General features: G+C 42.9%; 1 protein-coding gene across 2 annotated transcripts; it reads right to left on the bottom strand.

Annotated features, from left to right (window-relative positions):
• Positions 1 to 2,893: 2,893 nt before the first annotated feature.
• On the bottom strand, positions 2,894 to 17,319 carry LOC311508012 (kinesin-like protein KIF2A; the record flags this gene model as incomplete). Of its 2 annotated transcripts, none has more annotated exons than XM_084572621.1 (21): positions 2,894 to 3,299; positions 3,766 to 3,901; positions 4,269 to 4,370; positions 4,704 to 4,848; positions 5,698 to 5,796; positions 5,970 to 6,037; positions 6,671 to 6,781; positions 6,870 to 7,074; positions 7,159 to 7,301; positions 8,088 to 8,179; positions 8,268 to 8,331; positions 8,412 to 8,502; positions 9,604 to 9,766; positions 9,850 to 9,904; positions 10,507 to 10,602; positions 10,707 to 10,807; positions 11,240 to 11,353; positions 11,602 to 11,640; positions 12,087 to 12,234; positions 16,337 to 16,431; positions 17,259 to 17,319. In XM_084572621.1, 21 exons carry the CDS (start codon positions 17,317 to 17,319, stop codon positions 3,214 to 3,216), a joined length of 2,214 nt encoding a protein of 737 aa, XP_084428747.1. In that variant the 3' UTR covers positions 2,894 to 3,213. The 2 variants fall into 2 exon arrangements, with proteins under 2 accessions (XP_084428747.1, XP_084428746.1); XM_084572620.1 differs by having other exon boundaries at positions 11,240 to 11,359; positions 11,602 to 11,656; positions 12,115 to 12,234.
• Positions 17,320 to 17,639: the final 320 nt, after the last annotated feature.

The following is a 17,639-nucleotide window of genomic DNA, read 5'->3' as shown; positions in this document are numbered from 1 at the left end:
CATGTCGTCTAATTAGACTGGAACTACTTAACCTTCATGCTTAACAATAATCAACCAGCTATGTTGTCCAATATGTCCTCACTGTTTAATGACGTATGTTAAAAGGAAAAAAAATCTGCATCTGATATTTGAGATTATTGCAATTATTGCCACTTTTGCATAAACAATTTTCGAGATCTACACCTTCAGCTTAGTGTTAAACGACTCGTATTAATTTGTGGTGCCATTTTCTAATAATGAAGCCATTATGAAATAATTTGGATTTCCTAATAATTACTTTGGGATTTTGGAGCATAATTGCCATTCTCGCAGAGATAGGGCAATGCAGCAGCCAGCAGCTAAGCTAATTGTTGGTTAGCTTAGCTTTGGTACTTACGTGAGCCAAAGAAAACATCACATTTTTCCACAATTTGTGACATTTACCAGCAATAAGAAACGGGCATAAAAACGATATGGTTACACCTAGCTTAGCATAAAGACTGGAAACAGTTGGCTGCAAAATGTGACAGAATCTATCCATTCAAAATGCTAAAACTTACAAATTATCCGTTATTTCTGTATAAAAGAAAAACAAAATAGCAATTTGGCTACAACTAGCTTAGCATAAAGATTTAGCATAAACAGCTAGCTTGTTTCTATCCAAAGGCGACAAAATCCATTCATTCAAAGCGGTACAGCTCACAAGCTTGTCAAGTAGTTTGGTTAGCTTAGCTTAGCATAAAGACTGGAAAAGGTTAGCTAATCTGTCCAAATGCAACAAAACTACCCATTTAAAAGGCAAAATCTGCCAAATTGGTTCCATACAAACAAAATTATGACTAGCTTAGCACAAAATGTTAGCATAAACAGCTGGCTTGTCCCCATCCAAAGGCAACAAAATCAACCAAGCTAAAGTGCTAAAACTCACAAATTGATGCATCCCGTAATTCCATGCAAAACAAAATGGTTAGCTTAGCTTAGCATAAAGCCTGGAAAAAGTTAAAAGTTAAAAAAAAAAAAAAAAACAGCTTTTATTAATATCTGGGCTGCAAATTAATAAATCCCTTTTTACTTGGTTTCTTATCAGAAAATGGTTCCCACATTTTTATTCTATAATTTCTACATAAAACCAAAGTAAACCAAATTATTCTCAGTGTTCAGTCGTAGGTTCAGTCATATTTTGAACATATCTGTGGGTCAGATGTTACGGTGTGAAAATACAGAACATGGTGGCAACAATTGATATATATTTTGAATATATGCAGTGACTGAGATTAGACTGAGATATTTAGTAAGACTTTATTTTAACCTCCTCTATTCAAGCAGTGTATAAACACACTAAAATGTAGTTGTAGGCAATTATAAGTACATTTATTTACTTGTAACTGCTCCTACGTCTGTAAACTTGGTCATTATACTTGGTTTAACTTCAAAATTTTCTCGTTTTAGTTGATACTTTTATTAATAGATGCACAATAAACGTCCTTATATCTGCTTACAGCTACATTAGTGTCATTAAATGTTCATAAACTGCTGTAACAAAGAGTGAAATAAAACAGTATTTCTTGTCTTAGCTGCTGTATACAGGTGATCACTTTGGTTTCGAGGGAGGACACTGATCATAACAGTATCAGGGTCGCTGTTAGTTTTCTGACTGGTTTCGACTCACATGTTCAGTAGATACTGATGTCTCCTAGTTTATCAGTTCAGGCGCTCTCAACATTGTCTGTACTGTGGAATAAATACATTTAGATGGTCCCTCGGATTGTGTTTGTTTTTTTTATTTTTATTTACCATACCTGAAATATCTCAACAATTATTACATGGATTGAAAACATCAGTTTGGTTACCATTAGCATAGCATACAGAGCTAGCATAAACAGCTAGCTTGTCTCTGTCCAAAGGCAACCGAATCCACCTATTCAACACGCTACAGCTCACAAAATGACACGTCTTGTAAGTTAATTTTGTACAAAATAAAGTAGTTTTGTTTGCTTAGCTTAGCATAAAGGCTCAAAGCAGCAAGTCTTGGTGCCTGGCAACAGGTCCAAGAAACAACCTAGCATGTAACCTACCATTAAAACTTATTTGTTGTTTAGAATCTACCCATTTAAAATGTTGAAACTGACAAACTGACGCGTCAGTCAGTTGAATACAAACAAAAGGTTTGCATAAAAACAATTTGGTTACGACTAGCTTAGCATAAAGACTTAGGCTAGCTTGTTCCTGTCCAAATGCAACATAATCAGCTCAATTTAAAAAGCTAAAACTCACAAATGGAGGTGTGGACAGAAGGTGCTTAGCTTAGCATAAAAACTTAAACAGCTAGCCTGGGTGCAGCTGTAATTTGTTGTTTTTTCACTGGTTGATTATAATGTTTACATCTTTATTGATTTGAGACACGAAAACTAGCTGCATGCCTCAAATTTTCTGCACAATTTCACTTACAAAGTTGTGAATACCACAAGAGTTCGCCCTTCGTGTGTTGTTTTCTAGAAGACAATCACATTAGCTTGTCATAGCCAAACTTTGACCTTATCAGAATGTGTCTTCAAAATTTATAAAAGAAAAGTGATTACTAGCTCTTTTTATCCTACTAGTGTTAAAATTAAAAACACAAACAGCAAACAGAAGTAGCCTTTATTTATTTTGGCAAATGAAAAAATCTGCAAACATTTTTCTGGAGCACTCTTGATTCTAGTGCAACTTTTAGCTCAATTTAATGTCACACGAGGTGAATTTCAGGCTTCGTCTCAGTCAAACCGGTATTACATACAGTATCAACACAAACACACAGTGGCTCATTTTACACACAAGCTCGATGCGCCCTGTCCGAACCCGGAGCTGAAACGACGGGAGGAAAAAAATTTTGCACCAAAATGGCAACAGCTGTTTATAAAATTGGCCAAAGTGAGGACAAGCTTTGATTGATTCTATAAAAATGTTCTTTCTTCTTTTTTTATTTTTTTTTAATGAAGCACTTGTGACATGGCACACAAACAGAAACCTCATAGATACACTTCACAGGGGGGTGGAAGAGCGACGGCGGTCCGCTCTTTGGTTTTACTGATGGATGATGGGAAGCAGCCTGTACAGCAGAGACGTCGAGGGGGAAACCCACAGTTAAGTCATCAAACAACAGCTGAGTTCAATCAGCAGCGACCTCCTCGTGACAGGACGTCACCTCTCTGAGGACAAGTCGATGTTACAGTGAAGTATTTTTTTTTTATGCGTCTATAGCACTCGTGGCCTCTTCTGGGTTATTTGTTGGCTAGCTTGCTCCTCTTCCTGGAGAGTACAGCGGAAAGACTTGACTTTATCTGAAAGAGGACAGAATAAATATCTGTTAAAGTGACAAACATGCAGACAACGTGATGATTTTTGTGTCTTCTTTAATCTCTTACAAGGCTGTAAGTTACTCATGTTCAAAAGCCCTAACATGCCTAGGAGACTCGTCACCCTGGGGAGTTGCATGCATGCGCAATAGTCATATGGAGGAAATATTAATATTTTTCTGGATTTTATAAGGTGCACAATGGTGGAATTTGTTGATGTTTGTGTGCACATTGCTTCCTGTAGTGGGAATCGGTAGTATTTCGTTGCCAGATTCCCTTTCAAGAGGTAAAAAACGCTTTGGTTGCTACGTTGGTTGTCACCGACACTGGGAGGAATCTATTGTCTGAAGTCTTCCCTGTCCATAGAGACCAGGGTCGTGCATTAGAAGCTGATTCCTATTAAGAGGAACATATCTTCAACATTTTGTGACGGGATGAAAAGATCTTTTACCTCTCAGCTCGGTGAGAATGTCGATCTTCTGGTCCAGGATTTGTTCTAGTTGAGTTGCATATGATTCGACATCGTAGTCCACCTCCTCCGTCATTTCCAGAAGAACCTTCTCGTCTTCCAGCCAACGGATGGACTCCTGTAGAGATCAATCTGTGGTTCAACATCTTTAAAAATGAAAAGGTAAAAAGCTACAGCAGCTACAGATGTGGTTATATTAAGTAACTGTTTTCCTTTAATGAAGGAGCATTTATTTAGTTTGTCAAGTATCAAGTTAGCTCTTGTGCTAGCAGTGGCTAGTTATCTAAAGCCAAGTTTAGTGATTGTGTTGCCGTTGAATGAAAAAAAACTTACTTTTGATTAAGTACTTTTGATTATTCAGTATATCACAGACAGCTGGCTGCTAATTAGCATAAGCTAAAGCTAAGTTCACTTCCTAGTAATCAGGTAAACAACTTTGTAAAGAAGTTATCCTTCATATTCTTCCACTCTTTCACTAGCTGTACCTGGAACACGGCCCTGTGATCCTCCAGAACCTGCTCCTCCATCTCCACCAGCTGAGAGACGGCTTCATGGAAGGTGAAGAGCTGTGGGGAAACTTCTTCCTCCTGAAACAACAAACAAAAACAAACGCTCTGGTAATGAACTGAAACTCCCTGATGACGCTTTACACCAAGAGTGTGTAACTGACTGACGTGTGAACCTAACAGAGTAGAGTCCCATTCGCATATAAAGCATTGTCCAGCAACATAACATCAAATGTTCCCGAGTGAAACAAGCAGAACATAAAAAAATTGTTTTGTGAATTTAGTGGTAGGAGCCAGATTCATATTCATATTTTCAGTGACCTGTAATTACCACCTGTGGCCACAGAGGCCGCTGTTTCTCAGTAAAGGTTGCATAGTGTCTCTTTAAATAGAGAGAATCTGTGTTGGCCTTACGTTCTGCTCACACAGCAGCTTCAGATCGTCTCTCTGTGGAGAGCTGCCGACTCCCCACTGAGCCTCCAGCACCTCCAGCTGGGTGACGTGTCCTCCCTGGTGGCTCTCCATCAACGCTGCAGGGTCCACGTTGAGCTCCTTCACCCTGACAACACACACACGGCACCATAAACCAACACAACGCCACGACGGCAGCTACTCCTGAGGTTGAGGCTTACAGTATGTGCATGCAACGATGAATAACGTGCAAGATTTAAGAAACAAACATGGAGCTGATGATGAAGACGAGCGTCATGCAGGTTTTAGGAACTCAAACCTGGAAGAAATAAAAGCAGGGCAACGAATGACTGATGGAGGAAACTCAAGATGGAACAAAAAATTAACACAAAACTACAAAAAAATGAGATGTGTTATGATAGATGATACTGTACAGAGCCTTACTATGATAAACTGAAACATGTATTCAGGATTTTTGTCAACGAATCCCATGAAAAGAACAGAGTTATCGTTATTTATAGGTTATTATTCTATTATGTTACTGGTCCAGGTCGCCTGAAATCAAATTGTGCTGTATGTAGTTCAATGAATGTGGGTTATTGATTGTTTTAGGCAACAATGGAGCAACGTGGCAACAGAAGAATAAGATACGATCTGTTCATGTTGGTCATTTCATGAGATTTGTTGACGAAAAAGATCAAATCTAGAGTATTAGCAGTGTTGTTGTTATTCTGAGTGATTTGTGGACAGGAAGCAACAAAATGGGGTTGTTACCAGGCAGACACTGTAAACGGTTGAATCCAGTTTTAAACCTGAAATAGTCTCGGATAGATTTAGAATCAGGTTGAATGGTTTGAGAAGCACTTGGTGCAGAAGTAACGCTGTGGAAAGCAAGCGGAATCTGAAGTGCTGGCTGTCGTAGTAGACGCTACCCTGTTGTGCGTACAGCGTCTGCCTGGCTACACGTGTCGGGTGTCAAATGCCGCATGTGGGTGACGCTTCGTACTCGTAAGTCGGGGAGAGCTCGGAGCGACCTCCTCCGCCTCCGCTCTGGGAGAAGGGAATGTCTGACGGACTGATCCCGAACTCCTTAACTCTGAGGAGGAGAGAGGATTATGAGGAGCAGTCAGATAGAAATAAAGGCAGAGGCACACATGTTTACAAGTTATAAGATTCAAGATAGAAACCAAACAGTTTGGAGCTGTATTGTGTCTCTAGGGGTCACGGGGTCATGGGGTCACGTGACTTGACATGTAACCTATGTTCTACCTGTTGGCGTATCTCAGCGTGTTCAGGGTGTTTTCACAAGACGCCATCCCAGGAGAGATGGTCGCAATCTGTGGAGGGAAACATCAGCTTGAGACTTCACCCACACACGTTAAACGTTAACGTACACCTATCAGCCATAACATTATAACCAAGTGAAGTGAATAGCTCTCGTTATCTGGTTCTCATGGCTCCTGTCACTGGGTGGAGACGTAGCAGGCATCAAATTGAACATTTTCTCCTCATTATTGACGTTAGAAGAAGGAAAAATGTTCAAGTGGAAGAATTTGAGAGACTTTGACTAAAAAAAGGGACCAAATTGTGACGTCTAGACGACTGGATCAGAGCATCTCCAGGTCTTGATCCTGGTCTGCAGTGGTCCAAGAAAGGAGGAGAACCAGAGACAGGGTCATGGACTAAGGACGCGGAGGAGGAGGAAGACGAAGTGTAGGAAGAAGAAGAGGAAGAAAATGAGAAGGTGGAAGAAGAAGAGAAGGAGGAGGAGGAAGTGGAAGAAGAGTAAGAAGAGGAGGGGTAGAGGATGAGGAGGTGATGGGGAAGAGGAGAAGAAGGAAATGGAAAAAGAGGAGGAGGAGGAACCAGGATGAATAGAGTGTTTGGTCTTCAACAATGTTCAGGTGGTGGCATGTCGGTGTAGTTCACCTCACGGATCGGTGGTTTTAATGTTGTGGCTGTTTTCTCACCATGCACGTTCTGGAGTTCTCTCCTATGAACGAGTCCCTCAACACTTGGGTCAGCTTGCTCGCTCTGAACGGAGTGTGGGGTTTGTTTCTGCCCAGGGCTCGGATGCACTCCTGCAGAAAAACCACAGACGACAGATAACGATGAGCGATCGGGTTTAACCGTCAAGAAGAGACGCTGAAGCCGAGGACGTCCGAAGACCTTGAGCGCCAGGAGGCTCTTGTTGATCTCGGCTCCTTCGAGACGAGTCTGCCGGTCGGCGCTGGACGTGTCCGCCCCCCTCTCGTTCCCCGCCAGGTCGATGAGGGAAAACTTCCCGTGCATCTTCCCCCGCCGGCGCAGGATGATCTGGAACACGGCGTGGCTCCGAGAGGAGTGAGCGTTCGCCGACGTCTGACCGGACGTCCTGGATGAGGAGACATGAATCAGTAAATCAGAGTCACTTCTTCTCCTCTTTGTCGCCGTGTGATTTGAACGCCGCCGTGTTTACCTGCAGCTGTTTCCCACTTCGATGAGTTTGAGGACGTCCTCCGTGCATTTGACCTCCCTCTCGTGCAGCCCCACCACCTGCACCTGCTGCTTCCCGTCCTCCAGGACTCGTAGCTTAGCTTTGCGGTTCAGCAGGTCAAACACCTTTGAAATGCAAACTCAAGTTTATGCAACTCGCATCAATAGGGATGTCCCGATCAAGACATCGATCTTTTAATACTGAGTATCGGCCGATCCAAGTCTTGATAAGATGTTTCTCCTTGACGCTGTCTCCAGGAAACTTTTCTCTTCTTTTAAACGTTCAGTGTTTGTTGTTGTTGTTTGGTTGCAGCCTTTGACTGAGTGGACTCCATGGATTCTGTTTAGTGATTTTATTGTTGGTAGTTTTAAATGACGATCAACTACTACCACCAAACTTCCTCATTCAACTAATTACTGCTGTCTGGCTTACTTCAGTTTACACAGCAGACATGTTTAGTCACAGGATTTTGGTTCTTCTTCTTTTCTTCTCTTGGCAGCTTTGACACTAACCAACTGTCAGTTGCACAGAAGAAGAAGTCGTCTTCTTCCATCTTCCCTTTTCTGTCTTTCTTCCTTCTTCTTCTTCCCTTTTTCTTCTTCTGTATTTCTTCTTTTCTTCCTCCTGCTCTCTTTTGTCATCTTCTTATTTTCTTCTTCTATCTTCTCACTTTCTTCTTCTTCACTCTTTCTTCGTCTTCTTCTTGGCTGACTTTCCTGAAGCCCAATCTAAAAACTTTATAAATGTCTGGATCGGGACATCCCTGCACATCTTTATTTCTACTTTTTTAGAAAAGTAGAAAAAACAAACAAACTCATCAATGGTAAACAAAGTGAAATACGTACGTATAAATGTATTACCTTACTTGTAAATCATAAATAATGAAGTTTATTTTGTTTTAAGACACTTACCTTCCCGCTGTAAATCTCAAAAAATGTGGCAAAAACTTGCAGATCCAGCTTCTTATAGTTTGGTTTCTTTAGCATAAGGAAAACGTCTCTGGCTGCAGGAAGACAAAAAAAAAAGAACAGTCAGACTTAAAACTATAGCATCCAGCAGCGTGGATGATGGCAGTAAAGGATAAATCTAACCAGACAGTGCATAGATCCCCTTAGAGCAGTCCTGGTTCTTTCCCGAAAAGTCGCCTCCCATCGTCTACAGGGCAAAGAAACAAGTCATGAACTCACAAGTGCACCGAGAAGAAAATGTCGTCAAGCTGAAGTCAGAGCACTCACGTGTGTTTTTCCACTTCCTGTTTGTCCGTACGCGAAGCAGGTCGCCATACCTCTCTCGAAAATGGTCTCGACGAGCGGCTGAGCGGTGAACCTGCAGCAGAGGAGCGTTAGTCGGCGGCGGGATTTCAGTTTGAAGTGGGTGTGTTCAAGTTAGCTTTTAAAACCAGAAACAAAATCTGGAAAAACAGCTGTTATTTGATTTTTATTTTATTTTAGAGTCCAAAACCAAACTACTGTGGCATAAAAGACAGCGTCGTCTGCATTGAAACAGACATCAGGAGTCTGTTTTGAGTGTAAACAGTAAAGGAGCCAACACAGAACCTTGTGGTACTCCTTTTTCATCAAAATGGGGGCTTATTTTGAACATTAGTAAAAATCACTCAACATTCAGGAAGTGATGTGGTTTGTGGGTCGGTACCTTGTTGAACAGTAAGTTGAGCTGCATTTGTAGCACTGTTTCACTTTTTAAACTGATTTATGTTTTCTTATTTTAGAGTCCAAAAACCAGACTACAAATACTAAAAAGTACACGGAGCCCGCAATCTTGCATAAAAGACAGCGTCGTCTGCATAGAAGCACACGTTAAGGATCTGCTTTGGGTGTAAACAGTAAAGGAGCCAACACAGATCCTTGTGGTACTCCTTTTTCATCAAAATAGGGGCTTATTTTGACCATCAGTAAAAATCACTCATGTTGTGTCGTACAAATGTGGATGAAATCATCTAGGACACTCAACATTCATGAGGTGATGTGGTTTGGGGGTCGGTACCTTGCTTAAAAGTAAGTTGAGCTGCTTTTGTAGCATTGTTTTACTTTTTAAACTGATTTATGTTTTTATTTTAGAGTCCAAAACCAGACTACAAATACTAAAAAGTACACAGAGCCCGCAATCTTGCATAAAAGACAGCGTCGTCTGCATAGAAGCACACATCAAGGATCTGTTTTGAGTGTAAAAAGTAAAGAAGCCAACACAGATCCTTGTGGTACTCCTTTTTCATCAAAATGGGGTCTTATTTTGACCGTCAGAAAAAATTGCACATGCTGTGTCGGACAAATGTGGATGAAATCAGCTCAGACGCAGCGCAAAATTCGGGAGTTGAGATGGTTTGAGTGTCGGTACCTTGTTGAACAATAAGTTGAGCTGCTTGTTTGCTTTTTAAACTGATTGTACATGGGCCGATGAGCGTCGTACCTGTAAACCATCTCGTTGGTGGAGTTCTCGTCGAAAGCGTAGTCGAAGCGGAAGGTCTGGTTCTCCAGGTAGCGCGTCAGGTCGACCTTCTGCTTGGGCTCGTGGACCATCACCACGTCCTTACTGGGGATGGTGATCACGTCCAGGTCCTTGGTTGAGATCTCTGAAGACACAAAGACATTTTTAGTTGTGTTTTTTTCCGTTTGTCTCAAACAAACGTGCGTCAAACAAACAACAAGCTCTCACCTTTCTTGTTGAGAGGCCGAGCGCGAACGCACACACAGATCCTGTGCTCCTCGATCTGAAACAAGAGTTCAGATTAATGTGAGTTCTTTTACTTCCTGGTCACATCAGCTGTGGTTTAGACAGGAAGTCAAAAGACAAAATCCTTTCTTTACCTCCTCCAGTCTTCCTCCTCTTCCGTCGTCTTTGCTTCTTTACCTCCTCTTTTTCTCCTGTTCATTCCTTACTCTTTCTCTTCTTCTCTGCCTCATTAGTTCATCCTCTTTCCTCCTCATCTACCATCTTCTCTTCTTCACCTCCTCTTCTCCTCTTTTTTCTGCCCCGTCCCTTTCTTTATCTCTTCCCGTCCTCTCCTCCTCGACCTTTACATCCTCCTCTCTTCTCTATCGCCTGCTTTTCTCCTCTTCCTTTCCTCATCCTCTTTTCCTCTTTTCCAACTCCTCATTTCCCCCCTTATCACCTTCATTCCTCCTCTTTTCCTCCTTCACTCTACCTCCTTCCTTTCTCCTCTTATCTTCTCTTCCCTCCTCTCCCTCTGGACTTCCCTCACTTTCTTCTTTCCGTACTCCTCTTTCTACATGGACCTCTCTCGTCTCCTTCTCCCCTCTCTTCACCTCCTTCTTTCCCTTTGTCTCCCCTCCTTTAATCTCTCAGACTCACCAGGTCGTTGGTGGCTAAAGGCCTGTAGTCCAGACTGGCTCTGAAGTCTCTGATCATACACATGATCTCATAGTTTGGTAAATTAACGTCCACCTCCTGAACAAACGGAAAGAAAAACAAAACATCTTAATTCTCTATTATCAGAAACTTGAATAATTAAATGTAATATAATATAACATAAAGTGTGTTTGTGTCCTCACCTGTGCCCTCTTCTCTCGGAGCTCCTGCTGCTGCAGACGTCTCTTCTCTCGTTTCTCCTGCAGCTTCTCCACCTCCTTCACACAGTTGGATTTCTTCCGGGCTGCAAGAGGAAAGGAGCATAAACATGTAAATAAACAACAACGAAAGGATTTAAAGGTACGACTGGAGTCTGCTCTGCATCAGTAAAGACGTTAAGCTCATGTACTGATCTCCATAAAAATATAACATTTAGTTTTGGGAAAAGAGTGAACTTATTAAAATCAATTCTGTGCTTCTGATTAGAATCATTGACCTCAGTCCTGATTTATCCTGCAGTGTTATGGTAAGAAGAGTCCAATTCATTTCCACATTTATGCAAATTAAAGCAGCCGCAGAAGAAACACTAAGACAAGCGCCGTAGTATGAAGCCAGAGGCGCTGAAAGAGCCTTTCAAACGCACACAGCTGTGTTGGCAGCGTGACGTCAGAGTTTCGCCAGAAAACAACGGCAGCAGCTAAAAACAGAAAGAAGAAGTTGTGAGTAAGAGCGTTACCGTTCTGCTGCTGCAGCAGCGTCTGGTTCAGGGTCGACTGAGGAGCGATGGCGGGCGGAGGGGGCTCTGAGGCTTGGCTGTGCTGGCTGGGACGGGCCCGGGTGGTTCCCACTGCTGCAGCTGAGGGGGCACACAGTCATTAAAATCAGCTGAACTGATTTTTTCTTATCCTTAATCACTTTCAATCAAGCTGCAAAAACGCTGATCAAAGCAGCTGAAGTAATGACCATCAACGTCCTGTCAGAACTTTTGTACATTCACAACATGCCACTAAATAATCTGTCAATACGAGACACTTTAAAAAGATTTTATTGTGAAGGAAAGGAGTTACCTGAGATTCAGAAGGTTTAACTCAAACGTACCTCTATTCTCCCGTGGAGCATTCTCAGGTTTGGGTATCGCTGTAATCCGTCGAGTCTGAAACACATTCACAACAAATGTGTGAATTTAAGCTGACAGAGCAGCTTTAGGTTGCAAGAAAAGTTGTAAACACAGGAATTAAAACCCTAAACGATTGATAGATTAATAAATTAGGAGATGATTAATCATTTTTAGGTATTTTTCAAGCAAAAAACACAAATAACATGTCCTGAAAAGCATAGATTTGTTATTTTCCTCTGTTTCTTGTCATTATAAACTGTTATTTGGACAGAATATAATCTGCAGATTAATTAACAATGAAAACAGTTTCATACCTAAACCCATAATTCTTGATTCTGATTAAAAGTTTACACTTCTAAATTAATTTGCCAGTGTCAGGCTGTAGATCAAGTCTTCTCCCTCTCAAAATAAAAAGTCCAGATATAAGTGAAGTGACTTAGAAATGGATCTAAAGTTCAACAAACACAGAATATTCTTTTTAAATTATGAGCGACCTTGGGGACTTTGCTGGTTTTGGCGACGCTGGAGGGAGGAAGAGGAGCCTCGGGACTCTGTGGTATCTCTTCATCGGGGGCCACGTCTGGATTCAGAGCAAAGATGCTCTCCAGGTCGATCTGAGGCAGAAACAAAGACGGAGATGATGTCGGTACAACCTTTATTCACTCATTTAATCTCAACAGACAGACATCAACAGTGACTCTGAGTATTTAAACTCATCAAGATTAGATTTAATAAACAGATTCTGTTCATGGAGGCAGGTTTTTCTCTGTAGCATGTGGATTGATTCATGGCATTAAAAATAAAAACTTTGCGTAAGATAAACCTGCTGCCACCATCTCTCTAAGACAGGGGTGCCAAACTCGTTTTAGCTTGGGGGCCGCTTGGGGGCCACATACAGCCCAATCTGATCTCGAGCGGGCCGGACCAGTGACACAACAGAATAATAACCTATTAGTAACGGCAACTCCAGACTTTTTCCATTTGTTTTAGTGCAAAAAAGAACATGTAAATTGAGAGAATGTTTACATTTACTGAAATATCCTTTAAAAAAAAGTGAAATATCTTAAGAACAATAAGTGTAATTTGTCTGCGGTTTAGTCCTGGGTCTCAGTATTGTGTTGTGTCCACTTCTCTTTCTAAAACAGTGGACAAATGAGGGATAGCAGTTATTTTTTTGAAAAATTACAGTCTTCCATGTTATTTTTGCACTTGGCAAATTCATGCTGTGGGCCAGATTGGAACCTCTGGCGGGCCGCTTTTGGCCCCCGGGCCGTATGTTTGACACCTGTGCTCTAAGGTAATACCATCAGCTGATTTACATGATGAATATTTTGGATAAAATTAGCTTATTTCACCCAGGTGTACTTCCCCTTTAAAAGTGGTTGACAATGTTAAGTCTGTGAAAATCACTTTGATATCTCAGGACCTTCTGTAGCATAGCCAGCCTTCATCCCCATTAACTCTCTAAAAATGTTTAAATGATGCAGCTTTAATGTCTGTTGCTATTCTTTATGTTGAATTGTGCAAAGTAGTGACGGTTCAGGCTTTCCCACAGGTTGTAGATATAAATGTGAGAAGCTTTAGACGGCATCTTCCTCCTTGTTACAGTTTAGTTTTAACAGTTTAATGAAACACTGAGGCAGCTAAAATAAAGAAAAATGTAACTGTGTCTTAAGACTCAAACTGTTTCCCAGAGATGACAGACATCCATAAGAGGCTTCGTCCTAACACATCACAGAGAAACCTCTGAGAAAGCTCGACAAACGCGTCAAGAAACGTCTTCATCAATCTGACAACACGTGAGCACCAACAGAAACACACTGCAAGTAGGGGAGGCCAGAATATTCATATTTTAAACATTCTGAGATGATTAATCGTAAGCCTTGTGGTTTTTATTAGCTTGTTGATTCAAATAATCCGATCCTGAACGCTGAACGTTTAAAAGAAGAGAAAAGCGTCAAGGAGAAACATCTTCCAGAGAGGGTTAGGGAGTTTATGGCAGCGTTGGATGACCAGAACATTTCTGGAGTAGAGAACACAAGGTACCAGCTACCCTCTCCACACTACATTAACTTTGACTGAAAGATTTATTGGACTGAATCCAGTCCACTCTAGGAGAAGACAAGGAAGACAAGGACAGACTTTAGGAAGACACAGGAGACCAACTCTAGGAGAAGACAAGGAAGACAAGGACAGACTTTAGGAAGCTACAGGAGACCAACTCTAGGAGAAGACAAGGAAGATAAGGACAGACTTTGGGAAGCTACAGGAGACCAACTCTAGGAGAAGACAAGGAAGACAAGGACAGACTTTAGGAAGACACAGGAGACCAACTCTAGGAGAAGACAAGGAAGACAAGGACAGACTTTAGGAAGACACAGGAGACCAACTCTAGGAGAAGACAAGGACAGACTTTAGGAAGACATAGGAGACCAACTCTAGGAGAAGACAAGGAAGACAAGGACAGACTTTAGGAAGCTACAGGAGACCAACTCTAGGAGAAGACAAGGAAGACAAGGACAGACTTTAGGAAGACACAGGAGACCAACTCTAGGAGAAGACAAGGAAGACAAGGAAAGACTTTAGGAAGACACAGGAGACCAACTCTAGGAGAAGACAAGGAAGACAAGGACAGACTTTAGGAAGCTACAGGAGACCAACTCTAGGAGAAGACAAGGAAGACAAGGACAGACTTTAGGAAGCTACAGGAGACCAACTCTAGGAGAAGACAAGGAAGACAAGGACAGACTTTAGGAAGCTACAGGAGACCAACTCTAGGAGAAGACAAGGAAGACAAGGACAGACTTTAGGAAGCTACAGGAGACCAACTCTAGGAGAAGACAAGGAAGACAAGGACAGACTTTAGGAAGACACAGGAGACCAACTCTAGGAGAAGACAAGGAAGACAAGGACAGACTTTAGGAAGCTACAGGAGACCAACTCTAGGAGAAGACAAGGAAGACAAGGACAGACTTTAGGAAGACACAGGAGACCAACTCTAGGAGAAGACAAGGAAGACGAGGACAGACTTTAGGAAGCTACAGGAGACCAACTCTAGGAGAAGACAAGGAAGACAAGGACAGACTTTAGGAAGACACAGGAGACCAACTCTAGGAGAAGACAAGGAAGACAAGGACAGACTTTAGGAAGACACAGGAGACCAACTCTAGGAGAAGACAAGGAAGACAAGGACAGACTTTAGGAAGCTACAGGAGACCAACTCTAGGAGAAGACAAGGAAGACAAGGACAGACTTTAGGAAGACACAGGAGACCAACTCTAGGAGAAGACAAGGAAGACAAGGACAGACTTTAGGAAGCTACAGGAGACCAACTCCAGGAGAAGACAAGGAAGACAAGGACAGACTTTAGGAAGACACAGGAGACCCACTCTAGGAGAAGACATGGAAGACAAGGACAGACTTTAGGAAGCTACAGGAGACCAACTCCAGGAGAAGACAAGGAAGACAAGGACAGACTTTAGGAAGACACAGGAGACCAACTCTAGGAGAAGACAACGAAGACAAGGACAGACTTTAGGAAGCTACAGGAGACCAACTCCAGGAGAAGACAAGGAAGACAAGGACAGACTTTAGGAAGACACAGGAGACCCACTCTAGGAGAAGACATGGAAGACAAGGACAGACTTTAGGAAGCTACAGGAGACCAACTCCAGGAGAAGACAAGGAAGACGAGGACAGACTTTAGGAAGCTACAGGAGACCAACTCTAGGAGAAGACAAGGAAGACAAGGACAGACTTTAGGAAGACACAGGAGACCAACTCTAGGAGAAGACAAGGACAGACTTTAGGAAGACATAGGAGACCAACTCTAGGAGAAGACAAGGAAGACAAGGACAGACTTTAGGAAGACACAGGAGACCAACTCTAGGAGAAGACAAGGACAGACTTTAGGAAGCTACAGGAGACCAACTCTGGGAGAAGACAAGGAAGACAAGGACAGACTTTAGGAAGCTACAGGAGACCAACTCTAGGAGAAGACGAGGAAGACAAGGACAGACTTTAGGAAGCTACAGGAGACCAACTCTAGGAGAAGACAACGAAGACAAGGACAGACTTTAGGAAGCTACAGGAGACCAACTCTAGGAGAAGACAAGGAAGACAAGGACAGACTTTAGGAAGCTACAGGAGACCAACTCTAGGAGAAGACAAGGAAGACAAGGACAGACTTTAGGAAGACACAGGAGACCAACTCTAGGAGAAGACAAGGAAGACAAGGACAGACTTTAGGAAGACACAGGAGACCAACTCTAGGAGAAGACAAGGAAGACAAGGACAGACTTTAGGAAGCTACAGGAGACCAACTCTAGGAGAAGACAACGAAGACAAGGACAGACTTTAGGAAGCTACAGGAGACCAACTCTAGGAGAAGACAAGGAAGACAAGGACAGACTTTAGGAAGCTACAGGAGACCAACTCTAGGAGAAGACAACGAAGACAAGGAAAGACTTTAGGAAGACACAGGAGACCAACTCTAGGAGAAGACAAGGAAGACAAGGACAGACTTTAGGAAGACACAGGAGACCAACTCTAGGAGAAGACAAGAATATTCAATATTAAATGATCGGGACTGGATTTGGGGACAAAAAAAAACTTGATCTGGACGTCCCCAGTTTCCCGTTGTTGTTTGTCTTTAATGAGGAATAAAAATAAACAAATAAATGTGTGTGTCTTGGGGGTTATCAGTGCAGCTCTGACCTCTTTCCCTTTGGTGTCCCCGCTCTCGATCCACTCCACCGTCACGCTCTCGTTGTCCTCGTGCAGCGACGTGACCATGGCCTGGTGTATCCGTCCTGCAGGGAGGGTGCACACACACACAGACGTTAGGTACATGCAGGACGTACCGTACATGCAGCTGGACGCTAACTTCAACACGGGCTGGGCTGTGAGGCGTTCCAGTGAATTAAAACACCTAAGTAAGGGACGATGAGGAGCTGATGGGTGTGGCTGATGAAGAGGAGGTGATGATGAGGAGGAGGACTTCCATGGCTTTCACAGGGGGTGCAGCTCAACCTAAAGAGCTGCCTTTACTGACTGTTAACTGGATTCTTGGTGATGAATCCACAGGAGCAGCTTTAAGAAGAGGCCGTTATGAGTGTCTCTGAGACGGGCTGCAGTGAGAGGGGGGGAGGCCCGGGCCGGAGCAGACACCCATCAGGCTGCTGGATGATGCAGTGCAGCCCCCCCAACCCCCCTCCTCTCTCCCCACCCATCCTTCCTTTACCGGAGGGATGTTTCAGTTATGATGCAGAGGAGGGGAGGATGGAGAGGGAGGAAGGCAGGTGTCATTGCTTCGAAGCCGGGGTGCAGGTAGCCGGACCCGCCCGCCTCCCTTCCCTCCTTGCCTCCTTCCTGCCGGCAGCCCCGGCCATCACCCCGGCGTGTGTCTCCATGACTGACAAGACGACAGCAGCGTGTCAGAAAACACCATTTACCACCATTTAACATGTATTCTTGAGTCTCTAACTCGTCTTTTTTTTTTATTTTTAACGCTGCAGAGATGATGTAGCATCATGCTAGCAGGCTAACGGTGACGTTAGCTGCTCTCATCCCGGAGCAGAGATGGAGAGAGCGGCGGTGTCTCTATCTGTATCCGTGTCTGTGTGTTTCAGCTACGTACCGTCGCTCCGCTTTATCTCCACGTAAATGCCCACGAAGATCTTCCCGAAAATCCCGGCCATCGCTCCCGGTGTGTGTGTGTGGCTTTTATCGAGCGGTCCGGTCCACGTTGATGATCGCTGCGGAGGAGACTGAGGTCACTAACGGTCAGTCACAGCCAGGAGAGGAGCCGGTGCGCATGCGCGGCCCGCTGGCGTCTCCCTGTTACAGCTTCACCTTAAAATAAAAATAATAAAAAAAATCACCTGATTATTAAATATATCAACAAAAATAATCATTTGTTTTCTGCTATTACTCAATTTTAATAAATCTCCAAGTACGTTACTCTTCTATTTCACATTAAATTGCCTAATAATTCCTCAAAACCGTCCTTATGTTGTAG

The sequence above is a fragment of the Chelon labrosus genome (assembly GCF_963514085.1).
Source record: "Chelon labrosus genome assembly, chromosome: 22".
Lineage (NCBI taxonomy): Eukaryota > Metazoa > Chordata > Actinopteri > Mugiliformes > Mugilidae > Chelon > Chelon labrosus.
This window is presented reverse-complemented; position numbering and strand designations above follow the sequence as displayed.